This window comes from Siphateles boraxobius, unplaced genomic scaffold, assembly GCF_051911475.1.
Source record: "Siphateles boraxobius isolate OS27281-9 unplaced genomic scaffold, OSU_SipBor_1 101, whole genome shotgun sequence".
In the NCBI taxonomy this organism is placed as follows: domain Eukaryota; kingdom Metazoa; phylum Chordata; class Actinopteri; order Cypriniformes; family Leuciscidae; genus Siphateles; species Siphateles boraxobius.
In genome coordinates this window covers 410001-437500 of record NW_027508702.1, presented here as the reverse complement: position 1 = coordinate 437500, position 27500 = coordinate 410001, and the positions used below count along the sequence as shown (strand labels likewise).

The window sequence follows — 27500 nt, the reverse complement described above, 5'->3', positions numbered from 1 at the left end:
TAGTGTTGATACGAGTGTCCTGTGGATGACCACCTGTCTGCTGATATCATGAGCAGAGCTAATGGGTTTTTCTTCTGAGGGTGTGATGGATGTTTTGATGGACGCTGGTCATTTCCCAACATGTTTGTTCTTTTTGTAGCGCACATGTGTAGTTTTCATTCGGTTGCAAATTTTTTATTCCTATTTTAGTTAAAGGGAGGGGGGGGGGGGGTGAAACACTCTATTTTTGTTTCTTCGTTTTTTATTTTTTTATTAATCAGCGTATCACAGAAAAACATAACAGAGAGGTGTATGTAGAGGGTTTTATGAGGCGCATATTGTTTCTTTCTCACAAAGCCTTGTATTTATATTCAGAATAGTTATAAATTATATTTGACTGGGTTGACTCATCCTGATGCATGAAAGGAAACACGTACACACACGCTGACATTCTCATTCACACAAACACACACACATTCACTCGCACACAAGTGTGCTCTGATCTGTGGTGAGCCTCAAACTCTTACACAGTTACTCATATTTATGTGACGGCACCTGACATCGAAATACCATAAAATCACACTACACCAACATCTGTCTCCTTCTCGTTTTTTTTTGTACTGAAACTAGAATTTAACCCTGAAACAGGACAGCAGTGGCCCACAGACACACACACACACACACACACACACACACAGAGGGTGTTTTCACTCCTATAGATTAAAAAAAATTAAAAGGTACTTAATTTGCTACAATGTTGCATTTTCTTCTTGGTCCGGTTCACTTTCACAACGCAACCTTTCAAAGTGTACCAAAATGTTAACGGAAGTCACATGCGAGTACTGGCCTCTTATTGGTCAGCGTTTCCTCTGCATCATCCATCAAGATGATTGACAAGTTCGTTCCATGATTTTTTTGTGACTTTATTTGTAACTGTCGAGACACACGCAAAGACTATAAGAATGTAGCCGTCATTCCCGCTGTTAAATTCTATACTACATTAGTATTAATACTGGAGCAAATTCAAACGCGCTCTCTCTGGATCTAGAGGTTAACAGTGTCATGAAAACACACGCAAACACATACGAATGTTATAATGCAGCTCGAGCGGGAATAAAGGCTTCATTGGGACAGAATTCTCGCACGGAGAAGCGCAACTATACAACATTTTAAGATAAAGAGGAGCTCTTTTGGTTTTTAACTGTGATAACTAATGAGCTCACTCACATGATCAGACACTACTGTAATTTACATAGCACATTTCCTGTTATGAATTATAATACCATTTGGTTCGTTGGGTCGGATCACTTTCACAACTCAAGCGAACCGCCCCAGAGTTCGTTTGTAATCGGGCCGAGATCACCTCGTTCAGGCGGTCCCGGAGCGATTGTTTTGGTGCGGATCTGAGCGCGATTGCCTTGTTCACACCGAACCAAGGGAGAATACACACCAGACTCTGAAACAAACGCTCAGGTGTGTAAGCACCTTTAAAGTCAGTAATTCTCTCTCACACAAGTCAATCTGAGTCCGTCTGAGATCATGAAGGAGGCTCTGACTAACCCAGTGATCTCTCTGTCTCTGCTGTCATTATGGAAATCAGCCATCTGTGAGAAGACTTTTGGAGAGCCGTTGTGCTCCTATTCTTTTTTTAATGCTCGGTCTCTTTATATCATCTCAACTGTGCGTTGAATTTTGAGTTTAGGGTTTGTGTTTCTTGCACACCCACACTTACAGATGTAACACAATATTTTAGTTGTTTTGTATGGCACACAAAAAGAAAGAGATATGGACCATTGTCTAATTTTTATTCAGTTATTGTAGTACTTGATCTTTACCACATATATACTGTATATATATATATATATATATATACACACTGGCGTTCAAAAGTTTGGGGTCGATAAGATTTTTAATGTTTTTAAAAGAAGTCTCTTCTGCTCACCAAAGCTGCATTTATTTGATTAAAAATGCAGAACAAACCCAGTAATATTGTGAAATATTATTTCAATGTAAAACAGCTGTTTTCTATGTGAATATATAGTAAAGTGTAATTTATTCCTGTGATTCATTACTCCAGTCTTCAGTGTCACATGATCGTTCAGAAATCACTATAATATGATGATTTGATGATCAAGAAACATTTATGATTATTATCAATGTTCAAAACAGTTATTTACATTTTTATTTCAGGATTCTTTGAATAGAAAGTTCAGAAGAACAGCATTTATCTGAAATAAAATCTTTTGTAACATTAAACACCGTTCAAAACTTTGGGGTCAGTAATAATTTTTATTTTACTTTTTGAGGGAAATAAAAAAAATAAACCTATACTTTTATTCATCAAGGAGGAATTAAATTGATCAAAAGTGACAGTAAAGACATTTATAATGTTACAAAAGATTCTATTTCAAATAAATGCTTATTAAATGTTTTCAACATTGATAATAATCATAAATGTCTCTTGATCATCAAATCATCATATTATAGTGATTTCTGAACGATCATGTGACACTGAAGACTGGAGTAATGATGCTAAAAATTCAGCTTTGATCACAGGAATAAATTACACTTTACTATATATTCACATAGAAAACAGATGTTTTACATTAAAAATACAAAACAAGCCCAGTAATATTGTGAAATATTATTTCAATCAAATAAATGCAGCCTTGGTGAGCAGAAGAGACTTCTTTTAAAAACATTAAATATCTTACCGACCCCAAACTTTTGAACAGCAGTGTATATAATTGTATATTTAGATCATCTTAGGACAGACACCTGAGCCTCTTAAGTTTATAGGTGACACTTTTTCAGCGCTCTTTCTCTGTTCAGATCTTCTCAAAGGACCCACGAGTCTTTATACCAAGCTCTGCTGTGTTAGCAGGAAGTGTCTTCTGGTTATTTGCAAGCTGTCTTGAGTTGTTGATTTTTTTTAAATGCCCTAAGATGTTCCTTAAGTGTTTGGTGACGGCCATTAAAATGCATAACAAATTAGAAGTGTTTACTTGGGTAATAATGAGGTGGCTTTGCTAATTAATACTAAGTGCTTCTAGCTAACATGTCAGACTGCTTGTTAAGAGAGTGGAGTCCTTCCTGCTGATGCCCTGAGCTCCTCGAGTTCTCAGTGGATCACCGCTGACACCTGTCACCCACAATCTCTGGGTGACATTTCTCATGTTTTTTCATGGAAAGTAGACTTGACACAAAATCTTCACCTAAGGTCGGCAGAACCCACCATCCTGGAAACTCTTCCATTAGAAACAGGCCAAGCGCTTCAGCTCTTTTGTGCCTGGGCAGAAAATGATTTATTTTCAACAACAAAATTCGACCTGCTTGGTCGCGTTCTGGCACAAGGGCCCAATCTGTCGAAGATATGGGTTTGTTTTATGATTAGATGAGCGATAGGAAACGGGCGTCGTCTCCGGGACATCTGCTTCAGAGCGGTCCTATGGAGGTGTAACTATACTTCTCTCCATTGCACACACACTTACACGCGTGATTCACGGCCCATATGTGTCCAAAACCAAGCTAATGTTCAGTGAGATGATGTCGTACTCTAGTTGGAGTTGCACAGTCACGGTTGTCCTCCTGCCCGTAAAATCATCTCTCGTTGCGGTGTGGGGTGAAGCAGGTTTCGTGACGTCCAGAGATCTTTCTGGAGATATCTACCCCCCCTACCCCTTCATCGTTAAGTTTAATGGTGTATGAAAGGGCTAAAAAAAGATTGAGCCCTTTAATCTGCTTGGCAAAATGACTTTTTGTCCCCTAATCAAAGTCAGAAGACTCTCATGATGAAGATCCAGTATAATAAATGGTTTCATTCTGGCCAAAATCTTTCACGTATGAAAAGCAATCTCAGTTTTGAAAAAAAACCATTTTTTATAATGACTGATCTGTATGTTTATATTGTTGTGTAGGGAGCACAGAAATGTGTATATGTATGCGTGATGTGTTCTTCATATAAACACCACCTGTGCCAGAAGCTGCCAAGATCCCACCTTTTGATATTGCATGAAAAGCTTTCGCAAAACTACAAACGATGCATCATTTTTTTTTTTTAGATGGACAGCAACAACAGGTCACTAGCTGCACAGATGAAAAGAGAGCCGAGGCTGTTGCCTTCCCCAGCTCTTATTATGGCATCTTTCATTGTTTTTATTTTCCTTTCAAAGTGGGCAATGAAGGAAAGATGAAGGCACAGATTTTGTCATTTCACAGCCATGTGCTGCTTGATAGGACACAAGCCGTGTGTGTGTGTGTGTGTGTGTGTGTGTGTGTGTGTGGGCTTACATCAGAATTATTTATAGCCTGATCTCAGGACGTGTGGCTCCTTTCAGCAGCTGTTTCCGAAAGCAGGGTAGCCCAGTCTGATCAAAAGAACATCTTTCTCTGTGTACCATCCATTAAAATGAGGCCACTGCTTAATTGTAATAAATAGATTTGTGAATTTTCTGTAAGAGAAAATTCGTTTTTAGGGCATCACTGGGTGGTTTCTTGGGTATTCTTGGTGAACCCGTCATCAATGTGCCTCTTAGGTGCCAATAGAGAGCCTAAGCCCCGCCCCTCCGCTTCCGGCTCATGTGACCTTATTTCGGAAAAAATTTGTATTGTAGTCAATGGCGAGAGACAACTTATCTTTTTATTCCGTCTGAACTGTGCCCTGAATTACACATATGATGTTTGTCAATTTAAAAGATAATTATGAAAGTCAGGAAAGTCTCAGTTTGTCATAAAACAGAAGAGTAACGTTTAGTTTTATGTGAAAATCGCTCCATGAACTACATCTCTCGTCTCACACTATGTACGTCACCAAGCTTGTGTGTGTGCATTCTGGTACAAAACACACCGGCATGACGGCGTAACGTTACGATTATAACGTTAGACTATAGAAAACATGACAGACGTTAGCTTCAGTAAAGTTAGCTTCATTCATTGAGAGAAAAGGTATGACGTCACATGCACGCCTTTTGGGGTTTGTAGTCTTTGTAATTACATCATTTTTTTACGTTAATTTTACATCAAACTGTGACTTTCTTGACTTTAAAATGTATCTTTAAATTGATAAACATCATATGTGTAATTCAGGGCATAGTTCAGACGGGATCCAAATATTTGTTGTGTCTCGCCATTGACTACCATACAATATTTTTCCGAAAAAAGTCCCATGGTCCACCGGAAGGGGAGGGACTTAGGCTCTCTATAGGGAACCAGTTCCGACGTAAAATGTAGTAACGAGACCAAAAAGAATGAAAATTTCAGTGCCTGACTTTTTTTTTTACCGCTCCCTGGTGTTCCGGCGTCAACTTACATGATGTCAGTGCCGCTTGTTGAACTGATAGCGAGGGGATTAATGAAGATCCCGAATGCAAAACCCTCCAAGGTTTGGCTGCATTTCACGTGTAAAATTACGCGTCAGAACGCCCTCTCTGTGCCGATTGTCTGAAGCCCATATAGAATCACGGCAATACATTGGCTGATGGCGCGGGCGTCATATTATATTAGCACGCGCACGCTATCATCTGCTCCTCAGATTTCTCTGCCGAAAAAGGAAGCTTGTCGGCAGCGAACGCAGCATCATGTTCCCTATTCAGAGAACACAGGTTACACCAGTAACCAGAGTCGTTCTCTTTCATAGGTTCACTCAACGCTGCGTAGCTAAGACGCAGTGGGAACGAAATACCAAACTCGCCAAGCTAAGCGCTGCCGTAACTAGCACAATGACCAGATAACTTACATGACTGAATCAAGCAGACCAAACATGGGAACCTGGAGCCAATGTCGAGATTACATTACCCTGGTAGTAATCTCTATTAATCTCCAATATTATTACAATGTTTGATACAATATTGGTTTATTTGATATTATGTAAATGTGAATTTTTATTTTATATTGGTTTATTTATTATTACCATATGTTACTTGTATTTATATTGTTTAAAGATTTAAGTTAATATTGTGTCCAGTTTGGCCCTGTAAATAAAAGGGTATTATTTTTTGACAGAGTGTGTGCGGTTTCGTTTTCTTAAGTACCGGTTTAAGCACCGGAACCGTTTAAAAACTACCGAGTAGGTACTGGTATCGGATAAAACCCAACCCTACTCTTTCAGGATTCAAAATTTCTTCCACTTCCTGTCTACGTCCCTCTTCCTCTCTCTTTCATCACGCAGCCGAGAAGATTCAGTGTCGTAGACCCTTTCTACACTCCCTCGGGGTCCATGTGTGCAGTTTTACGGTGCCCATGGGGTTCTGACAGAAGCAGGGAGAGCACTGTGTCCTTGTGTCCTCTCAGCAGGGTTTTTCTCTCCCATCAGCCCATTCACTTGAGCAGATTCAAATAACGCTATAAAACTGAATGCTAAATGTTGGCGTTATCTCGTCTGTAATGAAAAGCCCATGAAATTGATTTAATGCTGCAATGCCTCTCTCGAGCAGCCTCTCACGACAGAAACACAAAACAATGAGCCTCCAAGATCTAATAATTAACCCACCTAATCCGCAGAAGTTAATCTCTCGCAAGAACTTTGTTCCAGTGCTAACTTTGGCACAGGGAGGGAGGCCACTAGGGGACAGAAGATGTTGTGCAGAGAAAAGAGGCAAGGGGGAAAAAGCAGCACGAATGACTTGTGACACTTTGGTGAAGGACACTTGTGCTCGGCAACAGCGAGCAGCGATAAAGAGAAGCAGGGACGCGTGACCTTCATTAGCATTAGCATTAGCATACTGATTTGTGTTTTGTGAAGAGATTAACAAGCTGAGGAAAGAAACAGGAAATGACATGCGTAATTCAAACCAGAGAGACCACAGAGGTTTGATTATCTGTAACCATCCTTAATCTGGACCTGTTTATTCTTAATTTTCTTTTTATTGTCTTTGTTCTTTCTTTGTGCTCTAGAAACCAATCTATTATACACGTCAGTATGTTTCTTTTGCGTTATGATTTCTTTTTTCAGTTGTTTTTGTCTTCTTTTTTTCATTTACTTTTAGTGGCCATATTGAATTTTTTCTCTTTATTTTATATATTTTTAGTTGTATAGTTTTTTTTTCCTTCATTTATCTTTCCTTATTTATTCAGTAGCCATATAACAAAAAAACATTTTTTGTTTTAAAAAAATACATTTTTCATTCTCTTATTTAGTAGCCATAAGAAATATTATTGAAATAATAGCAAATATTATTATTATTTTTTTTTATTTTTTTTTTGAGTGGCTGAATGGCACATTTTCCCTCTTTTGTTACTATTTTAAAAACATATTTGTTGGGGTTTTTTTTTCCGGGGGGTCTTCTATTTTTGAAAAATCTTTGCTTTGATGCATGCTTTTGAAACTCATAGCTGTTTATGACAAATTCAGATCAGGTGTGTAAACGATCTCTCTATGCGTTATCACTTGCTTTGCAGTGTAATATAGGAACAGTCCCTCTAGAGGAACCAGAAGGTGATAGATAATGGATCACCCCATCTTGGTTTTGAACCTAGCAATATTGGGTTGCCAATCTCAACTCTTTACCTATTAAGCCACTCCACCTTCAGAGTTGTGAGTTACGGTGTGGTGTAATGATGTGCTTTTGACCCGCTGCAAGTTTTTACTGCTCTGATTAGCAGCTGTCAGACGCAGATACACGCCTTCATTAAAGTGCCGGGACTATAATTACGTTTGTTATGAAATAATAGAGCTGTAGATACTCTGGCCTGTTGGTTTTCTTTAGTTGGCTTCAACAATGATGATAATTATGTTTGATTACATTGTTTGAACACTGAACTCACGAATGTCATTTAAATATGTAGATTCTTTTGCAGTCTTTGTTTACCACAAACAAATTGAATGCTGTGAATCACAATGTCATTCAATAGAATTTGCCTAGTTGTTCAGTATTAAGTTAAGCAGAAATCAGTCGGCTGATGTTTTTTTTTGTTTTCATATTTTCAACTCCCAAGAAGCACATTTATATGAGCTGTATGGACACACACACTTGGGTCTCACACAGTCATTACTACCTGCCATTATGGACCTTAAAGAGGACCACATGTCATCTGATGCTTCTCAGTGAGATAATAGGCACTCCGATGCAAGCTATTAATCCTACAATTCTCTGCTCTGTCCGCTCACGGCCCATGTCCACCATACAAATGATCACACTGATGGATTGAGCTCTGATGTATCTCAGTCAACTCGGCCAACACACGAGGGTGGACAGGCGCTGTCGCCGTGTGTTAAATCATACGGTTTCTATATCCTCTAGTGGCGTTCAGGCAAACAAGTACATTTGTCCTCCCAGTGGTGTAACCGTTTTTATAAATACCCATAATTCTGTGCTGCTCACATCAAATTAGAGTGTTATTGTGAAAGCTTCTGAAGCAGTTGAAAGTGAGTGCAAATTAACTTTAATATATTGCATTTTTCCCAGCCTGTGTGCGAAAGAAATAGCTGACGGTCCTTCTATGAGCAGTGTGTTCCTGTGCTGTCTGTAATTAAACTGTTGCCAAAAAATGAAAGAGGCTGTAGATCAGTCCTGCTAGCTCCACTCTAAACAATTATATTTGAGTTCTATTGATTTATATATAAATATTTGAACGTTGATGTAGCATCTCCCCCGTGTGTGTTGCGTTAGTGTGAATGGAGAAGCTCTGCTGCATTCATGTGGCTGTAAATTTGATTGAGATGAAGAGCACCAGTGAATAGTTTTCTTCTCTCAGCAGGTTTCCCAGCGACGACGTACGGACCCGTGGCGGCGGCGGCAGTGGCGGCGGCACGAGGCTCAGGTAGGGCGACCCGGGGAAGAAGCGGCTACATGGCATACCCACAGAACGCAGGGCCAGGTAAACACTCTTTACCGCCTGTGTTCTGAGTGGCTACTGCTCCTGCCAGCCGAAAACACACTCTTCATTAATTCTGGAACGCACCAAACTGACGCCGACCAACTAGCACTGATGAAAGCCGACTGTGTTGTCGCCTCGCGTCTGGGTAAAAAGCTGCACTTGAACACACCGAGAGAACTACAGCCGACTGTCAGCTAGCATGCGCGTTCTGCGCCTGCGTGTAAATGACACAACTGTCTATTTCTGCAGATATATGCGTCTATATTCGTCATTCAAAAAGGGAAACCGACGCTGCAGGCTGCAGAAACACATACCGTACACAAAGCAGTGTGTGCTTACCGTTTTGAATATCAATCCTGCTAAACACTTCCTTTATTCTACTCCGCTCATGTTAATATTGAAATATTTGCCAAGGAACACTTAGGTAAGATGATGTAACATAAGAACAGCCTTCTATCTGCAGCATTTTGACTCCTTTGCTCGCCGTTTTGCTATTATTCTAGTGCACTGACTCATTCACTAAGCTGAACCGCCAATCAGAGTTCCCTCTTTCACCGACGGCGATTCAAAATGTCGAATCGGCCGAAACAAAGCCGACGAGGACCAATTTCAGCCGACGGTGCGGAACACACTGACAAAACTTAGTCGGCTGACGCACAAAAACTGCCCGACGGCCGACCGTCGGCTTGGTGTGTTCCAGGCATTTCACTTACTTACTCCATCCAAAGACTAAAATCTCTGCTATGACTGTTTATCCAGGGTTAATGCCAGTAATTAAGAGTGTACAGCTGAGATCAGATCCAATATCTTTAACATGAACTTTACGTGTGTGGGAAATGTTTGTTTTAGGAGTGTCCTCTGGTTGTGAATGACTCTGGACTCAGTTGATGGTTCGAGACCAGAGTTTATAGTAGTGTACACAGGTTTAAAAGAATAGTCAAACATATAAATGGCTTTTTGAATTTAAATACAAGGGAAAAGTAAATTAATTTACTTTTTTTTTTTTTTTTTTTTGAAAAGCTTTCAATGTTGGTTTTACAGCCTTATTTGAAAGTATTGAAAAAACTATAAAAAGCCATGATTTAAGGTTGATGGATGGATGGAATTACAATTTTTGTAATTCTTTCTATTTTGTGGCCAATTCAGTTCAAATTCACACACATGAACTGAAAGGGAGTCAATTCAGAATTTTGCCCAGCTTTACTCATAGTGTGTTGCTGTGACCTACACATAAAAAGCATTATGGAAAGTGACAATTTTGAAACAAATGAAAGAGGTGGCATATGACTTTTTTTTTTTTTTGAATGTCAAGATACAGTAATTCTCCAACGTTCAATCATCTTGTATGACGACACATGATCTTGTTTCGATTGTGGGGCAGTCATCCCATATGATATGTAATGATACATCATGCAAATTATCAGATAATTATTGGATGCGCTTCTAAAGGTCAGATGTGGTCAAAGTTTAAAATTTGAATTTGAACGTTTAAATACGCTTGACCTGTTCACAACACGACACCAGGGTAACGCTGCAGCTACTCTCTGTAGGGTTCAGAGTAGTGCTGCACGATTAATCATAATGCAATCGCGATGTCAAGCCTATGCGATTATATGACGCAAAATGCTGCATTTTTTTTATGAAATTAACAAATTAGCCAGTATCATGCGCATGCACAGACCGCGCGCCAGTATCATGGGCATGCACAAACCGCGCGCCAGTATCATGGGCATGCACAAACCGCGCGCCAGTATCATGCGCATGCACAGACGGCGCGCCAGTATCATGCGCATGCACAGACAGCGCGCCAGAATACAGTTCTCTTTCGCGCTTGAATGAACAATAACACACAACTATGCCAAAATGTTGTTTTGTCAAGTATCTTCATAACATAAGAGCAGTCTTATGATTACATAAAACTTTGTGAGAGAATGAGGTGTGTGTGAGATCCTCGTCTGTCAGCAGCGGCTGCTCTTAAAGGGCCAGCAGCCAATAAAGCTTTCTGTCAGTAAGGATAATCAAAGAACAAAGGGAAAACAGAAAATTACTCACTGCTCTTGACTAAAGAACTTTTGTAGCTTTAATAAGGATTAGTCTATATATAATTTATGCAGCGCAGACTGTTTGATAAGTTTATTAAATTTTTGTATATGTCCTATCTGTTAGACAGGAACAGGTAAATATGACATTTATTATGGGTTTATGTGAGGATTGTTTGAAGTTCACTTAAATTAAAAGCTGTTATGTTTTTTGAAGCCTAATAAATGTTTAAAAAATTTGATAGCTTTCAGCTGTAATGACGGAATCACTGTAATGTTGGATGTCTATAATTAATGTTTAAAATGTTATCAATCATTTAGTTTTTGTTGCTAGTTTGAGTTGAGAAATGCACATTTCAGAATTATCACTAATCTGTGTGTTCATTTTGCTTTAGAACCAAGCAAGTTGACTCATGAAACCATTTGTTTATTATATCGCATATCGCAATATTGACCTCAATATTCACAATATGACATTTTCCCCAAATGGTGCAGCCCTAGTCGAGAGCACCGGTGAACGTTGATGTAGGTCACGTCTCAACAGTGCTGGGGTTCAAACATTAACATGAGAACTAGATACCACAGCTTACAGACTTAACATCTCAGAGACTTGTAAACTTGATAACACACCATTTTCCCCTTTAGTTGGAGTTTATTGGCCTAGTAGAACTGCACTTAAGAGGAAATTGTCTTGGAGAATTGCTTTCACAAATGCATTCAATCCCTCATCTAAATTCTGCAGTGTTTCTCTGCTGTTTCCTGTTGAAGAGAGTGTTTCAGAGGATCAGGATAAGGTTAGTCTCCCTGGACCTGACAGAGACTGTTGGCTCCGCGGGGCACACGACTTTCTGGAGGCCGATGTCCCTGGTGCAAGACACTGCTGGCGTATGTCTCCAACTGATGTGCCTCGTCCTTTCCCGCTTTGCTGAGACATCTCCCCCTGGATCTCTGTCCCCTTCAGAGCAATGCAGTGGTCTCTCAGTGGAGGATCATGGGATGCTTGTTGTTTTCTAGAGGTTGCCGTATACGGATCGACCCTTTCCTGATCATTAGGGCAGAAAGAACTTGTGTGTCTTTCTCTTTTTTTGGTTCACCTCATCATGTGCAGCTTTTCTTCTCACCTTTTCATCCCCCCATTTTCTATTTCCATCTCTCCCCCTGTCTTTATTCTCCTCTTTCCCCAGTGAGATGGTAGTTGTCGTAAGACACTAACAGATCAGTGGAAAGTGATGAGTTTGCTCGGCAGATGGAGTGCAGTGGAGGCAGTTTCCTGTGCCCTGGTGTATTGTGGGAGTGTGCAGTGTTGAGCCATGTTCTCTTGAATAAGCAGAACTGTGTCAGGGTTTTTTCAATGGCCAGCGGTTGCTGCATTTAACCCCTGTGTCCTACGGAATCTGCTGGTGTCGATTTTTTCTTTTTTCCACAGAACTATCAGTACTGTGAAATGAAATGCCGAATGAGTTGAGGTCCATTCGTTATTATTATCAGATAGAAGCATGGTAGTATTATAAGTTTGTATTTGAGCAGATGAGATGTTGTTTTGCGTTCTGCTCTGCTGCAGTGGGCCGCTTGCCCGGGCATGAAGATGCTCCTGTTTGGCAAAATACCTCACATTATCCGAGATCATTATCCATTTCATCCCAACAAGGTCTGTGAGCCTTGAAAAGCTTCTCTGCAGAGTGTGTGTAATGGGAATGGGACTATGCTAAGATCCGCAAAGCTGAAGCCACTGTTTTTCACATTAGAGCTAGGGTCTGTTTGGTATCAGAGTTGGGTTTGTGTGGTTGATTTCAACGAATCATCAGGTTTTTTATTTTGTTTTCAGTTTGCATTTTGTTTGCAACAGTGGTAAAGAGCAGTAGTACCAGATCCTTAGAAAAAAGTATACATTTATTTTATTTCTATTATGGCATTTATTAAAAAATTCTTGTTGTGTAATATTTACATTTATAATTTGAAATGCATAGTTTTACTTGTATTTTATATTTATTTTACAATGCAAACATATTTTTACACATGATGTAATATTTATTTTACATTTATTTAAATGTAATTATATTCATTTATTTTATCTGTATAATTTTATATTTATTTTAAAATGTATTTATTTTTACATATACATACAGTGTAATACATTTAAAATAAATAAAAAAATGTTATTAGTATATATTTTTATCTGTAAAATGTAATATTTCTTTTTAAAATGATTTAACATAAACTTTAGGATGCTTTAAGAGGACACAAAAACATATAAGTCGGCTCTAGATGACTCGAGTTTCATTTCAGAATCTGTCACCAAAAAAGAGGTGCATGATGGGCGTCTTCCTGCTGTGTTCATCTACAAATCATAACTCGGTGTCAAAAGCTTTGTAACTGAGCCATCACTAATTTAGATATAACGTCCTGAATTTCTGAGGTTACTTTGTCACTCAACCAGAGAAAAGCACGAAGAGAGACCTGAGAGTATGCCGGCTGAATAAATCATGTGTTAAAATTCATTAGCAAAGCCTTTCTGAGCACCAAAATGACAAGATATTAAATATGTATTATTTATTAAATGTCGGCACTTACGGAAAAGGGGGTCTAGTGATGTTAATTAGCCAGCCGTTGGGTCAGAAAGGACTGTTTTGAATGGAAAGTGAAAGCTAAATCCAGGCACATGTGGGTTTTTTCCCCCTTCTAAATTGACTTAGGTGGAAATGAAGAGGCTAATTACAGCCGCTCTGAAATTCAAAGCTAATTTAGGGGCCAATATGACAGACTAACTGACATCCGCCATCAAGTGGCTTGTTCGAATGGCCACCAGGGATTTGAGTGTGTGTGTGGATAATCACACACTTGTTCACTGATGCACTCTTAACCAGCTCAGCCATGTAAGTGGTGGAAGACAGACACTAGCCTGTGTTTTACTGTGAATGTGATCGAAAGCTCTTAGACTGTTTGGCGTGTGTGTGTTAGTGAGAGAGAGAGGCAGTTTGAGGTCACTTCTGTGATCTGGTAAAGTGGAAACGAGGAGAGCCGTTATCCACTCAGAGAGAGCCGCCCCAATGTTGGCTGCAAGCTGAGAGAGAGAGGAAGAAAGGAAACAAGCGATGACTTGAGTTATAACTTCGAAACAGGTCTTTCTGTTGTTGGAGAGATGGTGAGAGTGAGGGGAGAGGGGTAATTATCGTCAGAAATGAGGCTCGGCGAACGATTCGCACTGCTGGGCCCGCTGATCCGGTCGCCACGGCAACGCCGACCCACTCATTTGCTTTGCAGATGAGTAATTACATCCAATTAGACTACTGAGAGAGTGAAAAAAGAGAAACAAATGGAAGAAGGGGTCTTTTGTTTCACACTGATAGCTGGAATATTAATAATTGGGCTGAAGATAAGATGGACAGTGATACTGTAACTAGGAGCTGAGTCGAAGTCTTAAGCCGTTCACACCTGAGAGCTTCACCTGCACTCACTCTCCTGCTTATGCTCAAAGTCCCTTTAAGACAAGTCATTTCACTCGGCGGCCATCTTTGAAACGCATCTCGGGCAAGCAAGTGCAGCTCCTATCTCTTTAAATGGGGAAACTTCAAATTCTCAAACTGTTCGCCAAGCTTAAATTGCATATTTGAAATCACTGATGAAATCTGACAACAACTGTCTCATAATTATTTTTCTAAAGGGGGGGGTTCTCATTTTATGTGGCAATTTTCTAAGAACAACGCAATGAGACTAATGAACATATCAGCATCTTTATTTTCAACAACTTAAATAAACTTAAAAAAATAAATCATTCTTATGTGCTTATCACAAATTTTCAAAGCCCAAGTATCGGTCTTTGGTATCGGGGTATTTTTACGAGTACGAGTACAAGTACATGAGCTTGGTATCGGGCCGATACTGGTATCGGTATCGGTGCATCCCTAATATATATATATATATATATATATATATATATATATATATATGTATATCAATTAAAAAGTATTTACAAATGTATGCGTAATCTATTTTAATGTTTTATATTTAATCATTTACATTACTTGTAAATGTAAAATTTCACAGTGTCCTATAACCTCCAAAGGGCAAAACCAAGGACATAATGAATGTAATTTTTACCTGCCTGTCACAAAGTTGTCAAAGTGCTAAAGAAATCACAGACAAGACAATCAAATTTGTCATAAAGTGCCAAAGAAATCACAGAACAAATGTTTAACATAACACTGAGTAACAATGTAATCGCAGCCGAAAGTGTAAAGTGAGATATTAGAGTGTACTATTAAATCTAGCAACACTATAACTGCAGGAAGAGTGTTTATAAGAATTAAGAAATATAAGCTAAGGATATACTTGAGGTCACGCGTCACGTGAGGTATCAGTCTTTGGTATCGGGGTATTTTTACGAGTACAAGTACATGAGCTTGGTATCGGCCCGATACTGGTATCGGTGCATCCCTAATATATATATATATATATATATATATATATATATATATATATATATACATATGTATATCAATTAAAAAGTATTTACAAATGTATGCGTAATCTATTTTAATGTTTTATATTTAATCATTTACATTACTTGTTTAATTATTTATGTATACACATGGTAAAACATTACTGACTGGTTTGTAATTTTGAAATGACTGGGAAATTTCATTTTGGAAACGTCAACAAAACCCATTATGGGATGTCAACTCTTCAAGGGCCCCATCAGGCCCTGTTTTCATGTAAACGTTACAGTTTAAAGTTGAAACTGTACAGATACAGTTTCAAAACTGATTTGATTTGAACCCTGCTTTCAAATTGTTCATTTATATAAATAAAGACCCTAAAGATAGGGCTGTTCTCCATGTTGTTTTTGTTCTGATTACATCTTAAAGAACATTAGAACAGGCACATGCCGTGATATTGCTGTTCTCATTAAGTTGTATGTCCAGACTGCAGTTAAACCCAGAAACAGAGATTTACAGCTCTAGCGCTGCCAGCTGATTATCAAAAGCTCTGGTGATGTGCCGGAAATTGTGTTATTGATGAAGCGCTACACCAGATGTCCGTACAACTAAAACAGCATTCCATTGGTGTTCATTAGCAAACCATTAATTCACACACATATTGTGGCGCACAGACTAAACACACTTCAGACACCCACATCGCCGCGCCCCCCCCGAGGTGATGCACGCCGCCTCCTGAACATGCTCAGAGAGAACATGTGTTGTTTTAGAAAGATCAGACGAGAGCTATTATTTCTCTAACTTTGATGTCAGAGCAACTTTGCCCGATCCCTCTCTGTTTCTCACCTTTGCTTAAGTAAAAGTAAATCATTTGTATGCTCTGAGAAGAAAATGAGCAGAGGAAGATAATCAGGCTCCCAGATGGCTGCTTCTGCTGTCTTGCCATCCAACTGAAGAGCTCTTTTCATCCTCATTTTATTCATATCCTTTTACACTGATGGCACTATCATTAGAGGCAATCTACCTGAACAATAAAGGTAATTTTCCCTGGCTTTATTAGATAAGACCTTCCTGACTGAGAGCCTTGTGCAGCTGAGGGCTAATTGTCCGTGTCAGCATAAACAAAGCAGCTGTGTACATCCGTTGTGTGTGTGAATGTCGGCTTTGTGTACTGCCTCTCCCAGTATCCTGTAATCGGCAGAATTAGGCAGATGGAACAGGAAGCCGCCATTGTGGTGTCCTGGCAATGTGCGACTCTTGGAATGCGTGCCGGCACGGCTCCGCGAAGACAGCGCGGGAGGGGGGGATGTTGCGCGTTCGCTAACCTGCGCCCTGCTCAGCCGTTTAACAAATGGAGGAGTCTGTGTAGAGGTCGACTCTTGTTTGTTGTTAAAGATCTAATTAGAGAGTGCAGAAGAGGCAGCGGAAGCTTGTCTAATTAGCGGGGAGCAGAAAACCCACTTTAAAATTCAAGGACAACTGGCGATTAGAATGCACGTCGAAAAAATGGATTACGAAAAGAAAGGGTGTCTCTGGCCTTTGTTTTACTGGGGGTTTTTGTTTTGTTTTTTCTTAGTTGAGATCGAGCGTGAAAGTCGGTTTAGTCCTGAATAACAGTGCAGGGTGGGGGAGAGAATGATCTAAAAGACTCATTAAAGACCCAGGATGCCTAGTGTGTCCCACACAGAACTCTATAGGAAGCTCCACAGATTTCTGTAGAATTAGATTGGTGGGCATTCATAATGTTGAACACATCCCTGACCCTTTGTATGTTTGTATTTGATTGGTTTTAACTACCAATAAGAATGCTCTCAGTGTAGGGCTGGGCGGTATATCGAGATTGTACAATATATCGAATTTTTTTATTTTTTAAACGATATGGAATGAGGCAATACCATTTATATGATACAGTAGTTTGATACGAGCACATCTGAAAAATAGCGGAGGACGCAGTGTGAGCTCCTGCAGTGAAAGTACATTTTGTCCCAAACATGACACAAACTTATATTAAGCGCTTCAGAATAACTGGTAAGATATAGTTAACAAGTTTAAAGCAGCTTGCGCTGTTTAATGCGTTTGAGACGTGGTGCTTTCCTCAGTGCTTAACTTACATTTCACTGGTATATTCTCCATCTCTGCTAATATTCAAGCTTCCGTTAATGAGCGCCGCCGCGCGCACGCGCGCCAAACAGACGAGCACAATAGAATAGCGCAATAATTCTGACTAAATTATACAAAATATTGCTAAAATATTTGTTGTTGGAGACAATAAATGTGCCATATGTGGAATTTTAAACCTACAAGTATATTTTTATGAAAGTGAGCATTATAATGGGGTAATCAAATCCAGGCTAATATAATTAGTTTGTGCTTTTGTTTTTGTTTTTATTTTCATTTTTAGTTTAGCGTTTAGTCATTTTAAAAACAAAAGCATTATTTTTCTTTTTAGATTGTAATGTTACAATGTTAAAATGTAATATGATTTTAACCACCTTTTTGCACATAATATAATGCATAGCCTACATTACATTCACTATATTTGTTTCCATATCGTTCAATATCAACATTGTTTGGATATCATTGACAAGGATGTGAAATAACATTTTTTTTTTTAAATAAATACAGATTTTCTTTATCCAAATAGAAAAACGTAGAAAGTACCAAGATATATATCGTATATCGCCATTTAACCAAAAAATACCGAGATATGATTTTATGGCCATATCTCAGCTTACCTACTCTCAGCTTCATTTAAAAGAATGGCCTAAAAAGAAAATTCTGTTATCATTTGCTTACTCTCATTTCAAGCCAGCATGATAAAAGATAATTTGAGAATATATTTGTTTTTTTCAATTGGGTCACAAACAACATAGGACCCTACTGACTCTCATTGTATGGACAAAAAACAAACAAACGATTTTTTGTTGGTCAGAAGAAAGAAAATCGTATAGATTGGAATGACATGAAGGTGAGTAAATGGCAGATTTTTCAGTTTTGGGCAAACTGTTCCTTAAATGTGTTTATACCATGGTCTGGGTGAATACTCGATTCTGATTGGCTGCAGGGTGTCCATTAAAAAGTGATAGAGGACACCTAATAAAGGAGTTCTGGTGAAACTGACTGTTTACCGTTTCGAAATGAATAAATAAATGCGCTGGCTACATCAGCTGTGAGTAACCATAGCAACAGGCAGTCAAAGTATCCGTTTACAATTTATTGTATCAAAACAAACATCTAGTTAGCCGTTATACATAGCCTACTAACACAACAATGAGCGACTTCGTTATTTCTTTTAACCTTTTTGGAGAATTTGACAACTTTGATGAATGGGATGCTGCTGAAGAAAGAAAAATTGTAAATAAAACGGAGAAACGACACAAGGAGATAACACCGCTGAGCGGACTATAAATATCTCCGGTTGCTAACTAAACCGTCAGGCGTAACCAGGGAGTACAAGTTATTGTTTGTAAAAACTTTAGATTTCGATTGTAAAACTAATTAAAATATAAACTGTTTTAAAAATGTGTTATTTGGCAAGTGACCATGGTATAAGCGGGTTAATGCCCTTCGAGGTGTCCATTGTCTAGGTATTAATGGACTTCGACTCCGCTGCGCGTCGGACGGTTCACGCCTCGACGTCGTCCATTAAGACCGTACACTGGACACCTCGTCGGGCATTAACCCCTACTTAAGCTTTCAATTCAACCTTTTAAAAAATCGGGGTAAAAAAAGAACCCACAAGTCTGTCTGGGCTGTCCAGCTTATTCCTGACGAGTTTACTGCGTTTCGAATTACGGGCGGCACTTCCGGTTTGGGAAACTTCCATTCAAAAAGACTGAAACGAATCATTTCAAATCACAAGGTTGCCCTACAAATAAAGCTGATCCGTCAGTTTGACTTAATAAGCTATCAGTTTTCTTTCATGTTTCATCTAAGAATAACATGAGAATAACGTAACATTTGGTATTTTAACGTGAAATGTTATACCAAGAATATCTAGAGTAAGTGTTCTGGATTCTTTTCCTCATGATTATTTTATTTTTTCCTTTTGAATTCCCGCTGTAATAGTGTGATAAAGGTCAACATATATACTGCACATTTGTGGTCTGTTATCCCGATTTAATTTACGATGTATACCATTAATAATTCACTGGAATCCTCCCCAAATCCTCACGTCTCTTTCCAGGTTTGGTTTCACAGGTAAATAGGCTACAATAATAATTTATTATCTGTCAAAATGACTGAAATCACTTTAAAATAGTATCACGCAATGCTGAAACATTGTTTTATTATTAAGGCAACGTATGTTACATAATACAGATTACCACAGTGATATTTAACCGACCGATTTTGTTGATGTTCAATGGATGAAGGTTGAGTAGAATAATGTAATGTCATCGTACACGGTTCAAAAATATATATATTATTGCGTCCATAGAGCTACATCTTAACGGAAGTTACACCGATAATTCGCGCAAAGCATCATGGGGCGTAGGAATACTGTGGATATACATACATGTGTTTTTGTATGAGTTCACTGAATTGTACATGTGAAGCTAGAGTTTATGCAGAGATGTAATTGGGATCATTACATATTTCTGTGACTCCTCAAGTCATGATTTACAGAAAGCAAGCAGTGTTGGAGTTGTGCCATTCCTCAACACTTGAGTGTAATTTGACAGGCAGGCGTTTTGCCCACAAACCGCGGACGGTGAGGGAAAGTTGCGAAGCTGATGAAAGAGAAGCTACTTAGAGATTCAGATTACTTTTGGCAGCTGTTGAAGGCATAATCAGCGCTGTGATGTTCGGCACTACTCCAGGACGCTCCTGCAGACCCCAGACCCCAATGAAAAGCAAACATGCGGCAGGGGAGACGTAAGATGTAAAAGTCTGTGCGGTGGATCCTGGCTTTCTTTGATTGGATCATCTCGCTCTTTCTAGAAGGCCAATGAAGACACGTCATGCTCTCTGTATATCAAACCCGCATATAGGATTAAAGAGACCAGCTATGAATGTTAGCTAGAGCCATCAAATAATGTCCTCAAAGGCGTTCATAATCTGTGTGTAAAGTGTCTGTTAAATGGATAGTTCACCCAAAAATGTAAATTCTGTCAGTAATTACTCTCCCTCATGTTGTTCAACCGCGTAAGACCTTCGTTCATCTTTGGAACACGAATTAAGATATTTGTGATTAAATCTGAGAGCTGGATCACTCCTCCATAGGCTTCTAAGGGATTGACACTTGTTCCCCGAAAAGTTATTAAAGACATCGTTAAAATAGTCCAAGTGACTACAGTGACTCAATCTTAAGCGACGAGAATAGTTTTTGTGCGTAAAAACAAACAAAAATAACGACTTCATTTCAACTATTCATTTCCTTCTCTGTGGGCCTCGAGTCAGTTAGCGTAGTGTGATAGCGTAGAGCTACGTCACACGTTTGCTCACTATTGGCCGACGCTGGTCATGTGTGTGATGCGTGTGACGTACAACACAGAAGCGCTGCGCTGTTACACTAGTGAACTCACTCGACGCCCACAGAGAAGGAAATCAATAGTTGAAATAAAGTCGTTATTTTTGTTTGTTTTTGCGCACAAAAAGTATTCTCGTCGCTTGATAAACTTAAGATTGAGCCACTGTAGTCACTTGGACTATTTTAACGATGTCTTTAATAACTTTTCGGGTACAAGTTTCCAGCTCTCAGACTTCATCAAAAAATATCTTAATTCGTGTTCCGAAGATGAACGAAGGTCTTACAGGGTTGAACAACATGAGGGAGAGTAAGTACTGACAGAATTTACATTTTTGGGTGAACTATCCCTTTAAGGTCTTACATACTTTTTTTGATGTTTATGGCCAATAAACATCAATGATAGTTTGTTGTACCACATGCTGAATGTGACAGCGTTTTAATTCTCACTGTATCCTATCCACCATATCTCATAGGTGTCTCTTAAGATCTTGGCTAGCATCTTAGGTTTAGTGGGCATCATGCTGTGGAACTACTAACAAATTAAGTGTATGTGGGCATCATTCAGCCTCATGTCGTCACCTGTCAGTCACTTCATCTTTTTTGTATCATATAGTGTCGTGTGCATCAATGGCAGCGTCTCATCCTCTCTATGTATTTCCTAGGGTTCCCTGATTACGGCTTTTATTCTGGCCCGGGTGACCAGCGGGCCGCTCCCTGCTCCTTTGCCGACTATGCCACCCTGGGGCCCCATACGGGTCAGATGCTGCAAAGTGAGCACGTCACCTCCACCTGCAACTCACCCTCCCAGCACCACCCAAGCCCAGACCACTTCAAGAGCTCAGGTGTGTATGGTAGTGTTGTCACGATAATTATAATTATTACTTCAATACGATACCAGACTAAAATACCTTAATACCGATACTGAATCGATACCATGGGGGGAAAACGAAAACAGTAAAAATAACTGAAAAATTTGACAGAACTTACAATTCATTGTTTTATTTTTAAAACTTAAAACTTTGTTCCTTCCCTGCTTTTTGACCATTCCCTCCCCTTTATTAAATAAAATAATAATAATTAGCAAGTGCCAGTGTGTACGTCCTTACACAGATGTTTGCAACATTGACATTATCATCAATCATGTTAACATTTGCTAACCTTTCACAATTCTGAACAGGTTGGGATGACCAAAATCTTATTTGATGAAACGAGTTATTTAATATTTTTTAAATGTAATTTTATAATTACAATATAGATATTTAATTTAATTGTATCTTTGTTATTAAAAATAAGCAAAAAAGCAAATTACCAAATACTATAAGAGACAAATAAAATAAACAGTGCTTCATTTCTTTTTTGAATGCTACTGTTAAATAGACCAAGTACTGTAGCTGAAAAAAATAAAGTCTTCACTCTATAAATGAACTATAGACTGATTATTAATAAGTAGACAATCACCCAATGCTATGAATAAATGTATCTATTTTCTGTTGTTACATTAACATTAATTACACAGAATATTCGTCTGCTGGCCCTTTAAGACCTGCACGTAGGCAACCCAATGGAACACATATGATTTATTTTTACAAACGGTTTACGTTCACTAAAGACATAACGACTGTGTTTACGTGAATGCTCGCCAGGACGTCCATTTTTACCTAGAATTTTCATTATTCAATCCAAATAATCCACGAAAGAGAAGTGAAGTGGTGATCGCATGTTGTGTGAAAGGAGTGTGTCTGTGTGTCTGTGTGTGTGTGCGCTTCAGGTCTGAGCCGGTAGCGCGAGCACGTCCACGCTTTATTCTCTCATGCATGCATGTTTCGCTGTGCGTATATATTTTACTGTTCTGCTTCCGTTGTTTAGTGAATGAAAACAGTGGAAGCGGAGCTCTACACACACATCCTGACTCCGGCTGTCACACATCGACGCAAAATAAAGAAATACTGCTCTTATTATTTAGAGTGCTGTCACTCTTAAAGTAGCGGTACTAATAAAATGTCATATCGTACCGATTTTAATAGCTGGGTATCGCGATACCTTTCTAGTACCGGTGTCGTATTTTGTCATAGACATGTTCTGCTTCTAACACTCTTCCATTATGATATATTTGGAAATACCCCTTAATATTACAAGACTGTCCTTATGTTTGTTTGTTTTTTACATGCAGAGACAACCCACTCATGTACTGCATGTTTTAGTGCAAGGCAATCAGTCCTACCTGTCTGAGATCACTCCTAACAATGCTTCATAAAATACTTAGGCATTGTTAAGATAAAATACTTTATCATATATTATGTATATATCTTAAATACGTACTGTACAACATCTGTGTATGAAGTATAATATAGGGTTGACTTATTTCAGTCTGTTCCTACATTGATTTTGAGATTATCTTAGGCCTAGTCCACACGGACACGGGTATTTTTATAACAGGAGTTTTTCCTCCTGCGTTTTAAAAAAAAATCCCGTCCACACATGCTCGGTTTAAAAAAACTCTGTCTACATGAAAATGCAAAAAACATGCTATCAAGCGCTGGCAAGACGTACGCAGCGGTGCACAATCTGACGAGGACAAGGCCTTAGAAATCAAGTTTAAAACACCCCTCCAGTCATGGTTTGAATCTGTGGACTGCCTGATGCATGTTAAGCCTCATTATTTTGAAAGAGCCAGTGAAGTCACGCGTTGTGTGACCCATCTGCGGTGTGGTCCTCATCAGTGCCAGGCCAGGTGTCGTGGATCTTTTAGATTCAGCTCCTTCTGTCCTACTTCTCTTTGCCTCATTTCATTTGGCAGCCGACAGGAAAATGTCTGTAGTCCTTCCGCTTTACACCAGCGATTACATAGATGAAGTAGGTTTGGCCTTGAGCCCAACCTGTGCTCGTTCTGCTGCCGCTAACTTTGGACTCGCAGTACAAAGGCTAAAGCTAAATCCATTCCTGAGAGTACATGATTTAAATGGGGGGGGGGAGGAAAAAACCCATTAGTGTTCTTGTTCATTCGCTGAAATGCGTCACGTTATGGAAGTAAATGTGTTGGGGTTACTGTTGACTTTAAGATGCATTTAGACAAGTATTTAAAGAATAAAATCTGTGAGTTCAGATCAGTCATTGATTTGCTACATATTTTGTTGTATTGGCCTCCCACTTTTGCAACAAGTCTTTTCATCTGTTCCTCCTTGCTAGATTGTGAACAACAACAACAACAACAAAATATTCTTTTGTTTTATTTTTTTTTTGACAATTGGAAACAGAAACTCATCTACGACTTTGCTGCTTCAATTTATGACCTTAATATTGCTTTCAGTATGGGTTTAGAGCGTTTCCAGATAGCTCTATTAAATACAGACGCGTTACCTGATATGAAGGTCCATCCAAATGTCTCTTGTATGCTTGTTGCTGTGGCAACTTGGACACAGTCAATGCATTGTGGGTCTTTCGGGGGTCAATACTGACTCCATTGGTGTGTAGGTTTGCGTTAGACAATATCTCTGTTTTTAAGTCTGTCCCTGCTCAGCAAAAACACTTTATCTCGCCAAAGCATGTGCAGGGTGACATCGATTAAAACCCCAATGCTGGGAGCTGGAGCGGGACAGATGAGTCACCTGTGTCTCCGAAACACGCTGCGTAATCGCAGGCCGGCGGGTTTAATTAGCATGGGTGCTGCTAAGCTACCAGTCAAAGCCAATAAATGTAAGTCATGTTTAGCTATTAAAGCTAATAGCAGTAACGGTTTAGCCCCAGGGTTTAATTTGGAGCATAAATCCTATTTCTGGCAAAGCGAGACAAAGCACAGCACCTTTACAGAATCCAGCAATTATATGGAAGAAAGATTACAGTACACACATAAAATGACTGTAAAAGCGAGGTAAGCCGTAGAGCTCAGGTAAGACCTGGGAAACACGGCCAGAGACAGGAGGAGAGTTACTTAGTCAGTGTTGTCTGTCATCACTAATTTAACACAATCTGTGTCATTAAAAAATATTGCTGAACTTAATATTTATTTCTATATATATTCAAATATATAAATTAATTCTTGAGATACTTGATTTTCACTTTCGCTTTTAGAATTTGTGCTCACAGACCAATCACAGCGCTTGTGGTCCGTGTAAAATTGACGCGTTGTTAAATTCTTGGAGATTTTTGTTCAAATTTGAAAAAAAAATAAAAAAATAAATAATGAATGAATGCTAAGTGCTGTGATGGCAATAGTGATGCGCGGGTCGGCTTTTTTTCCAACCCGCGGGTCCCGCTTTTATGAAATTATTTGGCCCGCCCACTGTATCTATTTTTACAACCCGCCCCACTCCGCACCCGCGACCATTAAATAGACATACTAGGCATTGTAATGTACATGAAAACAGCCTTTATTTCAGCCTGAAAGTGTTTGGAAACATCGCCCTGTAAACTGGCAACAACAGACGATTATGAATATGAATGTAGCCGATAATGCTGTTGTCTTCTGCGGCAACTATTTCTGAGAGCCGGTCCCAAACATTAGCAGGCTGACCTTTTTTTCTTTTAGTTCTGTAAATTCCCGACCTCAATTTCTCCCGCACCTCGTCATCCATCTTCACTTTTATTTCTCCGTTTTTGTTGTGGCTGGCGGCGGGAGCTGCAGTGCTTGGCGCTCCGCTTTCGTGACGTGTCACGTGATGCCAAAGGTTTGGGGACATCGCAAGTTTCAGTGCTACGGCCTTTGTATTGTAACCTTATCAAAGAACCTTATAAAATATGAAAATAGATATTCTCAATTATTTATTATAGGCTGGAAATTGCACACAACATACATGGATTAAAAAAAAAATAATAATGTAATGACCCGCCCCGCAAATAAAGTGAAATTTTTTTCCCCGACCTGTGGGGTCCGCAGGTTATGAGACGACCCGCGCATCACTAATGTAATACAAGTAATGTAATCCATGTACGGCCAACTACCGCAGCAAGCCTACATCATACACACACCTCTTTCTCTAGGTTAAACCTGTGGTGACTGCAGTCACTGATGTTCAGTTGTTGGTGATCTCTCTAACTCCAACTCTATTCCGACTCTGTGAACAGAGAATTAGGAAATGAGCAGTCACAAAGGAAGCTCGATTTTTACATGCGTGTTCATATTCACTTGAAATCTCAGCTCACAGCAGGAAAGCCTGTATTTCTCCCTGTCCTTCGATCAGACCCGCTGAACGGCCTTCGATCAGACCAGGCTGCTTGCTTTTTTGCATAAATGTTGTGGGTGTTTTTAATCTATATGCTGTCCAATTGTGAAGGCGTTTAATAAAGGACATTTTTGTATTTAAAAACCGAAGTGGAAAGAATGCTGGTTATCAAAGATACCCATGTAGTTTGCATAGTCCAACAGCAGTTCTGAACAGCCCCTGAAGATGTTATTTAGCTTTAAACACATTCGCATTGTCATAATGGTCATTATTCAATAAAAAAGTGTTCATACCATACAAGTAACGTGTCATACACTAGTTTGAATACATTTCAAAATGATTGTAAAGCCGAATTTTCAGTATCATTACTCCAGTTTTCAGTGTCACATGATCCTTCAGAAATCATTCTAATATGATGATTTAGCGATAAAGAAACATTTCCTAGTATTATCAATGTTGAAAACAGTTTTTGCTGCTTAATGTTTTTGTGGACACTGTGATACACTTTTAAATATTATTTGAATGCAAAGTTCAAAAGTGTTAATTTTAAATATACATTTTTTGTAACATTATAAATGTCTTTACTTTCACCTGATTAAAAGTATTATTTTCTTTCTAAATATATATCTTACTGACCCCAGACTTTTAAACGCTAGTGTACAGTATGTATTCTTTCCCATGATCCTCTGTGCTGGAAGCTGTCTCTGCCACCTTAGTGACTGAAATTTGATGTATCATGGATCTGATGTGTGTGTGTGTGTGTGTGTGTGTGTCCTGTACAGGTGCTAACCCTCCTCGGCCTGGAGGTTTCCCCGTCGCAAACAGTCCTGGACCCGTGGCAGACCTGTACGGCCCCAGCAGTCAGGACTCAGCTGTGGGAAATTACATCAGTGCTGCCAGCCCCCAGCCGGGCTCCGGGTTCAATCACAGTATCGCAGTGAGTACAGCCAGAGACTATTAATATAGAGACATGCCTCTTCCTCAGTCCTCAATACAATATATAGGGAAAACCCATAACGCCAAAGATGGCGGTTGTATGCACATGTCCCGCCCCTCCCGCTGGAAAGCCAATCGTCTGCTTTTAACAGTCAAGCCGGGAAACATTTGAGCCTATCGTCTGGTTCCACTGACGCATGCGCACAGTTGAGGTTTAAGACAGCGGAAAATACGTTGATGTTTGGAAAGGCGACAGATTTGATATGCAGTGTATGTGTGCGTTGTGTAAATATCAGACATCCCAAGTGTCCCGGAAGCTCCGGGAGTCTCCCGCATATTGATAGCGTCTCCCTGATGCCCGCAAATTAGTTCAAATCTCCCGGAATCTAGAGCGAGTGAGCGAGAGCGCGTACATACTGTGTTTCAAACCGTGTAGCGCGCGCGCGGCAGAGAGGGAGAGAAGCCTTGCGCATGCGTAGTAAAAGTATAACCGTATTGGCGTTTTAAACCTTATTTTGGGGCAAAGTCATCAAACTTTTTCAGCAATTTTTATCATATTTTACTGCTGTTTCTATACATGCAGTTTTTATGTCCCGGTGACCAGTGATAGTGCAGTTCTGACTCTCTGCCCATTCATTTAGATCGGAGCCTGGTCTTGTTAGTCCGA

The 27500-nt window shown here is 39.3% G+C and overlaps 1 protein-coding gene and 1 long non-coding RNA gene across 3 annotated transcripts in view; one reads left to right on the top strand and one right to left on the bottom strand.

Moving 5' to 3' along the window:
• Positions 1-27500, bottom strand: part of LOC143752214 (uncharacterized) — an 86762-nt gene that overhangs the window by 6201 nt on the left and 53061 nt on the right. The window lies entirely within an intron of this gene.
• Positions 1-27500, top strand: part of LOC143752200 (RNA-binding protein Musashi homolog 2-like) — a 95164-nt gene that overhangs the window by 59197 nt on the left and 8467 nt on the right. The window contains exons 5-7 of one of the 2 annotated variants that reach the window (XM_077245335.1): positions 8674-8736; positions 21401-21580; positions 26680-26834. In XM_077245335.1, the coding sequence (XP_077101450.1) occupies positions 8674-8736; positions 21401-21580; positions 26680-26834 (398 nt within the window). Of the gene's footprint in view, positions 1-8673; positions 8794-21400; positions 21581-26679; positions 26835-27500 lie in introns of both variants that reach the window. The other variant, XM_077245328.1, reaches the window with a different exon arrangement.